Below are 10,684 nucleotides of genomic sequence, written 5' to 3'. Positions count from 1 at the left end.
TTTACGATATTCATATCTTCTTATTTATTTACAATTTACGTGGGCAGTGCCTTTTAGGGACTGTGTTTGTAACGTTTCAATTTCGTTATCTGTGGCCCGCCATCGTTGTTTATTTAGTCTTTTAAAAATATATTTAAGTTAATTACCTTTCATAACATAATCAGGAAATCATACAAATCTATATAAATAAATTGTTTATAAACTAAATATATATAACTCAAAGGTGATTGACATAGTGATCTATCAACGCACAGCCCAAACCACTGGACAGATCGGGCTGAAATTTGGCATGCAGGTACATGTTATGACGTAGGCATCCGCTAAGAAAGGATTTTGATTAATTCTACCTCCAAGGGGATAAAATGGGGGATGAAAGTTTGTATGAAACTTTGTCAATTTTAAACCGATCGGGCTGAGACTTTGCATGTATAAAATTACTATGACGTAGGCATCCCCTAAGAAAGGATTCTGATAAATTCCACCCCTAAGGGGATAAATTAACGCGAGGGAAGCCGCGGGCAAAAGCTAGTATAGTATAAATATAATAATAATTTCAGGACATGATAACATGATGTGATGATTTTCATGCACATAACTTCTTTACCATTCTAAAAGAATTTCTGTTACACAATAATAATCTCAGGACAATTCACACAGCGCCATCTAGACCCAAGTTAAGCTAGCTAAAGCTTGTGTTATGGGTACTAGACAACTGATAAAAATACATAGATATTTTTTTCGTTATTTATTTATTTGTAAAGGTGAGTAAACCGCTAGAATACCAATCGCCGTCTTTGTACCTCAGTAAAAATATTCCTTTAAAAATCATTTATTCATGTAGAACATTTTAGCTGTTTATGTTAATATGTCCAGTTTTTTATACTACAATTTTTTCCTACCGTCCATTTCAGTATATAGATCCAATTGAGAAGAAATGGCAAGAAACTAAATTGAATATTTTATTTATTAAAACCAGTTTATTTACAATGTATATTTATATAGCTGTCTATGTCTAACATTATATGAAAATCCCGTGCATGAACAACTATTGCCATGCACGCTCGTCATTCAAGTAATCGTTTAGTGAGTAATAGACTTTGCACAGTAAATATGATTTAACAGATGTTTTGAATTTATTTACGGGTAATTCCAACATATCCTTTAGTATCTTATTGTAAATTTTTATACCTATTCCCATAAAAGACCTATTAACTTTTTCTAAAAGATACTTGGGGACAGCAATAAAAATAAGTACCTACCTACTATTATAAAATATTTAAATTTCTACATTCTTTAAGTTTAAGAACGGCAATGCTTAGGTCTATCTGCCAATATTATGAATGGGTTTGGAATAACACGAGGTCCCATGGATTGCGGTATCTTATCTTTCTACCCGCTGCGCTGCTCGGAGGGTTGCCACCCTCACGGGGAGATTTACCCCGATTTCAGGTAGTTTATTGGAGATTTATTCATGTTTATTGTGATTTATCTCGTTTGAAACGGGGAATTTGTGTGCAGTGAAGATAGCGTATCAATGCAGCAATGATTCACAATTTAAGAATATCTTCTTGTTAGGGTAACTAATGTATGGCGGCGAATGAACGACGTTCCAGATAGCGTCTTCCATTTACGATAGTAACACCAAATTTTTTTATTTGAACATTTTATAAGATTAGCCTCTGGATCGGAGACTAAATTCAATCCTAGTCACATTAGCCTCTCGAAAGTTCTTGTGTCGCCCCAATTTATGTGGAGTGTAATTTGAAAACGGAATAAAAGAAAAGTACTGCTGCATCGACGTAATGTTTCTGAAACTTCACAATAATCCATACTCACAAACTACTTACATTTCAAATTTTGAACCATAGTGAGTTGCTGACGTCACGATTATGCCGCCACGAATAGTAGTAGATATATAGAGGCCGGGAACAAAGAGGGAGCGGGCTGCTCTCTCTCTGTTCGAGGTAACCGAGACGACCAGACGTGAATGTACAGCGACGCAATTTATGTGCAGTGTAATTTGAAAAAGGAATAAAATAAAAGTACTGCTGCATCGACGTATCATTTCTGAAACTTCCCAATACTAGATTAATGTAATGGGTAATTACAATTAGCAGGCAACACTTGTTATCGGGAGCATCGTTCCGGTTTTTGTCCGGGATAGTCCGGACACGTATCAGATAGGGACGAGAGTGCGTGGATTGAGAGGACACACTATCTATCTAAGTCTATCTCGGAGTACGAGTGTGTATCTCTATCTGATTTTGTATAAACGAAATGTATAGGCTCAAGTGAAAGGAAAATAATCCATTTATTTAAATATAGATTATATTTATAGGTTTCGACTGCCCAGCAGTTTAGTACATCTAACTTTCAATGGTCGTGAGTTCGATTCTTCGCATGCAAACATTTTTATTTATGAGTATAATTATATATATTGGTGTCTACATAAATAAAAAACATGGCTCTAATTGCTCAGTTAGGTTAATAATGTATCTTTATAAGTATGGATGTTTGTTACTCTTTCACACAAAAAGTACTGAACGGATTTTGATGAAACTTTACAGTGATATATCTTATGCACCAAAATAACACGTTGGCCAGGTGGTTCACCCCAGTAGAATGCCCGGGCAAGGAGCGCAAGCACGGGACCCGTACCCAGAGGTCCACAAAAGGACCAGCGGACGACCCGAAGTGAGTGATATTGTCCTTACAGACACGTGATACAATAAAATACTCAAAAAAGTAATTAAATAGATTTGTATTTCGATAAGATTTTACAGTATGCAAGCTTCGTGACTAAGTGTACTTGATGAGTGAATATAATTTTGTAAAAAATAAGTCAATGTAACGCCTGGGTAAAATGTAATATTAATAATAGTCAGACGGTTTTGCTATTGAAGTTTATCAGGCTTTAACACACATTCACTATATTTTATATTTAAATTCGTATATTAAAATTTAACGCAGATAACACAGCTCAGTATATTATAAAACAATATATTTTTTTTGTAAATATGTATACTTCTTAAAAGAGTTTAGTTTCAGTCCCCCGAGAGTAGATGCCAGGGCAAAGGGGCTCGCCCCGAGGCTTCAACCTGCATCCTTTTAGGGGGACGCGGATGACCCGGTTCATTCTGGTTAGTAACATAAAAAAACATATTAAAACCTATCAGATTATATTCAAATTCAAAATATCTTTATTCATGTAGATCTATTACAGACTCTTATGATATGTCAAATCTACCGTCAGTCCGGAATGACTTCGAGATGAGAAGAACTGACAAGAAACTCAGCTCGTATTCTTTCCAAATAAATATTGTACATGTTTAAAATAATCAGATTCATTTTTAAATTCAAATTTGGAAGAATTGTGTGACCACCAGCAAATGCTATTGCAAAAGCAAATAGTCTAATCAGTGTTCGCAACCCGAACGGACCTGTCCCTACAAGCAGCACCCGTTCACGTGTATGACGGATGAGCCAGCCATCATTGCACTCAATATTAGAGAGATCACATTGAGGGGGAAAGGGGATTGTTAGTAATTTGGTCTGATGATCCCATTGCTAGCAATGTACCATGTCAGGTCGACCACGCGGTTCCCCTGGAAACCATCGTGATAAATTCCTGGTGAATTTGTCACGATGGGCTAACTGACCTGACCTCATTCTCATCTTATCATCCTCCACTGGTGCTCCGCCAGCGTATACTGTTAGCGCAGGCGGGTGCACCATTCTATTATCATCCATAAAAAAAGACCACATTAATCCGGCCCACCGCCGCCACAAGTTTGAGCTTTACAGCGAGCATGACTGTTTCATGATTGTAGGTAACAGGTAATATCATCCGCGTATTTAAAGAACCATTGGCAGTATTACAAGCTGTAAGCGGATAAGTAAGGGAATACCAGGCAACCATACAAGTATAGGAGATTAACTGTCCCTGCACTCACTACGATTGTATGGTTCAACGAGTTTACTCAGTTTTTTTATGTTTATAGATCATGTATGTCACGTGATTGATTTTAATGTTTCAAACAATATCTTGAGAGCGTCATAAGTCAATGGATTCTGTTTTTAACCATCTTCAAAAGTAAAGGTTGTATATTCGGACGCTATGTATGTTGTTTTGCATGCTTTGTTATTATTATTTTTGTATATGTATAAAGGAATACTTACTTAGCATCCCTTTACGCTTTGCTTTTAGGCGCGTTATTAAACGTCAATAACTCTCTCATCGACTTTCAATAGATGGCGCTAATCGTTAAAGATTAATAAAAATATGGTGGATTGTCAAACTGAGATTGTGAGTGACAGTGTTTGAAAATAAAAGTGTTTTAGTGGAAAAAGATCGACAAATAAATATTAAATGTTTGTTCGTTTCTTTGTTTTACAGGTAATGTTTGTTGCATTACGCTAACTCGTTTATAATTTGTATTCTGTTTGTATCAATAATTGTAAAAGTTTAAATAAAATTACTTTGTTTTACAGAGAGAGCAACGCATGGTTTAATTTGTCGACAGACCTAATAATAGATAATTGACTTATATATGTATTTTATTTTTTGTTGTTTTTCTTGTTATTTTTTTTATGCAATAATTTTAATGTGTCAATCTCAGGACAATTCACACAGCACCATCTAAACCCAAGTTAAGCTAGATAAACCTGTGTTTTTGGGTACTATATAAGTGATACAAATACATAGATATTTTTTTTTATTCGTAAATACATAGAAAACACCTAGACCGATACATACAATCATACTTATGAATACAAATGTTTGTGCCGTGCGAGGAATCGAACCCGCGACCATCGGAGGTAAAGCGGTGTGCTAGACCGCTGGACCACCGAGGTTGGCATATAATAATTTATATGCTGAACATCATCATTGTTGTGTTGTGATGTGTGATTTAATAAATATTATTCTATTCTATTCTGTTTTTATTCTTAATAAAAAAAATACAAAGAAAGTTCTCGAGTATATATATAGTTTACACATAGAGTAGTTTTTTATGATGTAACTAAATATAAGGAGATCAATTGACCCGGCCGAATGTGTCGAGGTTCGAACTCCTAGCAGTGCCCTCAGACTAAAGTCATATCAGTCAGGAGTTGGCCTTTTGCAGCTCTATAAGGTCTTCCGCTAGTTTGGAGTGACATCTGCACTCACCCTTAGTGAGCCCAATAACCTGGCCAAATGTTTCGAGGTTCGAACCCCTAGCAGTACCGTTACTATAGTTATATCTGTCAGGAGCTGGCCTTTAGCGACTCCAAGTTTTTCCACGGATTTGGAGAGCTACGCACTTGCCCCTATCGTTCGGTGAAGCTGTAAAGTCCAGCTGCAGCCAACAGCATTAGAAAAAACTTAAAAACGTAACAAGTTATAAAATTAAACGAGAATAGGGCATGATTGACCGTATTTTAGAAAGACCAATACTCCGGCCTAATATGTCGAGCCTCGAACCCCTAGCGGTGCCCTCAGACCAAAGTTATATCCATCAGGAACTGGCCTTCAGCGGCTCCATATATTCTTCCCCGGGTTTGAAGTGCCATCTGCACTCGCCCTTAGGGAGCCTGTCAAATGTGTTGAGGTTCCAACCCCTAGCAGTGCCATCAGCCGCTTTTATTTATTTATTTAACTTCAATGCACACAATATACAAAATATAGTAAAGTACATTTGGCGGACTTAACACCATGCTGCAGCCGACCATTGGTGGTGCAGAGAAAAATGTTGAAATATAAAAATGTAAATACAATATATATATAATTAAACGATAAATATATACAAATATTATATTATACATATATACAAATAAATATATACACACATATATATATAAAATAAATATATACTAGATACTCAATAGTCTGACAGTCACAGAACCATAGAGAGTAGAATGGAAAAATAATGAAAGAAAGAGAAATAGAAGAGAATAGTAAAATTTACAACTTAGCTTTTAGCTTCATTTGGACTGGTATCTGCGCTCGCTATCGTTCGATGAAGCTGTAAAGGCCAGCTGCAGCCAACAGCATTAGAAAAGAACTTAAAAATGTAACAAGTTATATAATTAAACGATAATATGGCTTGATACGTATCGGTGCTTCGGCCGTCGAAAGAGCCGCCGGACTCACAATTATCCAAATTACACCAATGTAAATATTTGAGTGTCTGCCATATGAACGGGCCCAGTTATATCGTAAAACCTTTTGGGAACAACTGACATGCAGGTCGTGTGTTTAGCGAACACGTAAATTTATAAAGGACTTATGGGGTGGACAGAGGTTATTGTCAATTGTCAACAGAGTTATGAGTCTAACAATTAACATATACATATATATATATATATATACATATATCTTATATATAAAATTCTCGTGTCACAATGTTAGCTACCATACTCCTCCCAAAAGGCTTGATTGATTTTTATGAAATTTTATATGCATATTTAGTAAGTCTGAGAATCGGTTACTATCATATTTCATACCCCTAAGTGGTAAGGTATATCCACCCCTAAATATTTTTTTTATTATTTCGACATAATATTTTATTTTAATTTTATAATTATTTAGGATTGAAAAATACTGTATGTATTTTTCAATCCTAAATACTTATAAATTTTCACCCTTCTAGTAACATCCCCTATGTTAATTAATAGCGATTTTAATTTATATGGCAAAACAACGTTTGCCTGGTCAGATAGTATTATATATATGTATGATAATTGTTAAGTTTTATATTTATTTATAAAAAAAAGTATTTTTAACTATTTCTATCAGTTGTCTAGTACCGATTATACGGATATCAAACGGATGGATTGACAATAATTCCTGATTTGCCTTCGAATTGTAACTTTAGTTTATTACCCAAGAGGTCTTAAGTTCAAATCCGGCAGATACCAAAAAATGGATCACATTATATTTCTGACTGATTCTCAGGTGGACAGGAAACATTGATAAAACAAACTAAAAAAATATAACGGAAAAATGACGAAATGTGAAAAAAATTGATCTAATTATATTTTTGACTGACTCTCCGGAGCAGCAAGTACTGGTAAAACAAACTAAAAAAATATATCAGAGAAATGTCAGTATACTCGTCCCTTGCTGTGTAGGAAATATAACGAAATGTGAGCATGTTACAACAGATTCAAAATTCAAAATTCAAAAATCACTTATTCATGTAGGACATTTTGGCGCTTATGAATGTCAAGTTTTTACATTATATTTTTTTCCCCTACCATCCAGTTCGATACATATATCCAACTAGCTTTTGCCCGCGGCTTTGCTCGCGTTAATTTATCCCCTTAGGGGTGGAATTTATCTAAATCTTTTCTTAGGGGATGCCTACGTCATAGTAGCTTTATGCATGCAAAGGTCTCAGCCCGATCGGGTTAATATTAACAAAGTTTCGTACATTCTTTTATCCCCTATTTAATCCCCTTGGGGGTAGAATTAATCAAAATCCTTTCTTAGCGGATGCCTACGTCATAACATCTACCTGCATGCCAAATTTCAGCCCGATCCGTCCAGTGGTTTGGGCTGTGTGTTGATAGATCACTATGTCAGTCACCTTTGAGTTATATATATTTAGATAGATAGATATCAATAATAATTAAAGACAATAAACACAGCGCCATCTAGAATACGCACTTTTTGGGTACTAAATAAACAAACAAACAAATGATAGATATATTTATTTAATATATATATATACACTTTGTCAGTCACCTTTGAGTTATATCTATTTAGATTGAGAAGAACTGGCAAGAAACTCAATTGAATAACTTTTTTTTAAAAGCCAGTTTATGTACAATGTCCTATACATTGTAAATAAACTGTATTTATATAGGTGTCTATGTTTAACATTAAATGAAAATCCCGTACATGAACAACTATTGCCATGCACGCTACCTCCATCTGAAATGTTAGTCGTGACAATATATTTTATTGTTTCCACTAATAGTAGTATTTCCGTGTATTTCAGTTGGCGACTTTGAAGTGGCATGTATCACGAACAGCCTTTTAAGATATTAAAGCGGATAATTTAACAAGAAATATTTTTATTAATTCGCTGTGTCGTATTTGTTCAACTTGTTTGCCAGTTACACAAAACTCCAGCCAGCTGTTGAATTTCGAGAAACGCTTATTATAGCATTAACAAAGAAAAAGTACTTTATTAAAATAAATATTTTCTCGATATTAGATTAGCTGGCGCTTTGTGAACTGGGAATGGTTTTCTCAGGTTACAAAGCAAATAGTTACATGGTTCCCATTTAGAAATTAATAATTGAATCAAAGATTAGAAACGCCTCAAAAATGCGCAGATTTCAGCTTTTTTTATAGACTACGGCCTTAGGCAGTGATGAGAAATGAAGGTGAATTTGGAGTGATACTTCATGGCAATTAGGAGATTTTTTAAAGTCTGAATTTTAGAAGTATTTTCATAAAATTTATCTGCGCATATTACTAGATTGTTCTCAGAAGTGTGAGAGTAAAATTTAGCAGAATCTGGATATTAATCCAAGAAAGAATCACCAATCAGGCGTCACTTCTAAAATTACAAACAATTAAAATTAAAAACATGCAAGTTTCGTTCTCAGTCTTTTATAATAACTACATTCCGAATGAGTGCTAGAACTAAAAAAACATGGCTATTCAAAAGTATTTTAATTAATAAATTAATTTTTTTATTTATAATATTGAAGACCTCGGTGGTCTGTCGGTCTAGCACACCGCTTTACGAACGATGGTTGCGGGTTCGATTCCTCGCACGGTACAAACAATTGTATTCATGAGTATGATTGTTTGTATCGGTCTGGGTGTTTTCTATGTACAATATGTATGTATTTACAAAAAAAATATCTATGTATATGTATCAGTTATACAGTACCCATAACACAAGCTTAGCTAGCCTAACTTGACTCTAGATGGCGCTGTGTGAATTGTCCGGAGATTATTATTATAATATATTTACATTAAATGTATTTGAATAAAATTTAGAAATAACATTTAATGAGAAATTCCTTTAAATAAATTTCAAAGTGGTAAGCGTACTGGCTCAAAATTTACTTAAGATCAAAATAAAGAAAATCCAATGTCCCTTCATAACAGCTATGCAATACACGAATTAAAATTTCTTTGAACCGTAGACTTTCCTATTATTAGTTTGAGGAAAGATTTGTTTGTTTTTTTCTTTTGACTCCGAAACTACTGGATTGATTTGAAAAAATCTTTTAATGTTAGATTCCTACATCATATCCCTGATGAACATAGGAGACCGAATATTTTGGTGTTTTTTGTATTTTTATTACCAAATTTTTTGTTTTTTTCATAAATTTTTTCTTATGTTTAATACAGCATATATTTTTTTACTCTTGAATCGAATACAAACTAGGCTATACCACAGATAACATAACATTACACAGCTATACTATTCGTAACTTTAAAATATTTTTAATTGTTTTAATAAATTTAGTACATACGTGAAATAATACATAAACAATTTTTCTGCTTTATAAACAACCCATGTAAGATTTCTTGCAACACTTCCTGCAACAGGGGTAATTTCTGCTTTTTGATGTACCCCTTTTTAAAGTGTTCTTTCCATTAGACAATCCAAACCTCGGACACTTCTCAAATTTATACAGCTTCCTTTTCTTTTCTCTGTGCTCTCGAATACGTTCCTTTTCTCTTTTTCTTTCTAAAATCCACTGGTCCAGTTTTGATTGAATTTTTAATATATTTTCTGTGCGATTATTCTTAGCATTACCTTTCTTCGGAAATAGGTTCGTCATATCGAGTAAATCGAAGGGAAGTTCTTTTTTATTTTTCTTGGTTTTATGAAGTGATTTTCTTCCGTCTGTTGAACTATTATTCATATTTCTTTGATTGTAGAATTCTGAATACGAATCTTCACGTGTCAGTTCTGTGGTTAGCACATCTTCTGTTTCGTTCAGTATTTTTATCAGAGTTTTGAGTTCTTTCAAATGATTTGCACCCAGTTGTAATTCATTATCGTTATTCGTTTCTAGTATTTTTACACTATCATCTATAGCCCTGTTTATTTTCTGTAACAGATCACTTTTCTCTTTTTCTAAAGCTTCTATCTCTTTTGACTTTGTGATATTAGAATTGGCCGCGCAAATAATTATGAAATTTATTGATACAAGAATGATATTTCTTCGCATCTGAAATATTTTTTTGTATTTATTTGTAAATGCATGAATAACATTTATAGAAAACATCCAGACAAACGTATAATTGTTTCATTAATACAAATGTGCAAGCAAGGTGTCGAACCAGCTATCATCGAAAGTAAAGCGGTGTGCTAAATCGCTAGACCACCGAGACCGTCAAATATCAAACAAAATCTGATTTAAGGAATGCTTATTCTATATCTATATATAATAAGTAGGATTAAAAAGCTTAAAAAATATAATACAATAACTAAAATATATTATTAAAAGGGGTCCCTTTAGGCAGAGTTCCGAAGATACTGGCAGCGTTCCCTCTTTGAATAGCTAGACTAATTCTTTGTCCAAGGTTGCTGCCAGCTCTTCGGTCTTCTGTGATGTCGACTAACCTTTTCGTTATTTCTTTGAAAAGTCTTATAGCACTAGGACCCCACGGACCAAGGGTCTCGACACCGAATGGGACAAAATCATATTCGGAGCCTAGACCCCT

The 10,684-nt window shown here is 34.2% G+C and overlaps 1 protein-coding gene across 1 annotated transcript; it reads right to left on the bottom strand.

The window, feature by feature from the left end:
• Positions 1-9,513: 9,513 nt before the first annotated feature.
• On the bottom strand, positions 9,514-10,188 carry LOC131843164 (uncharacterized). The gene has a single exon (XM_059191777.1). It carries the CDS (start codon positions 10,186-10,188, stop codon positions 9,514-9,516), a length of 675 nt encoding a protein of 224 aa, XP_059047760.1.
• Positions 10,189-10,684: the final 496 nt, after the last annotated feature.

This window comes from Achroia grisella, unplaced genomic scaffold (genome assembly GCF_030625045.1).
Source record: "Achroia grisella isolate CSIRO2021 unplaced genomic scaffold, CSIRO_AGI_Agris_v1 utg2809, whole genome shotgun sequence".
Taxonomy (NCBI): Eukaryota; Metazoa; Arthropoda; class Insecta; order Lepidoptera; family Pyralidae; genus Achroia; species Achroia grisella.
The sequence above is the reverse complement of the archived record's forward strand: the minus strand, read 5'-3'. Positions and strand labels throughout refer to the sequence as shown.

What these genes read in the sequence shown, in the direction of transcription:
- LOC131843164 (XM_059191777.1), bottom strand. Translation starts at nt 10,188, where the DNA reads ATGCGAAGAAATATCATTCTTGTATCAATAAATTTCATAATTATTTGC.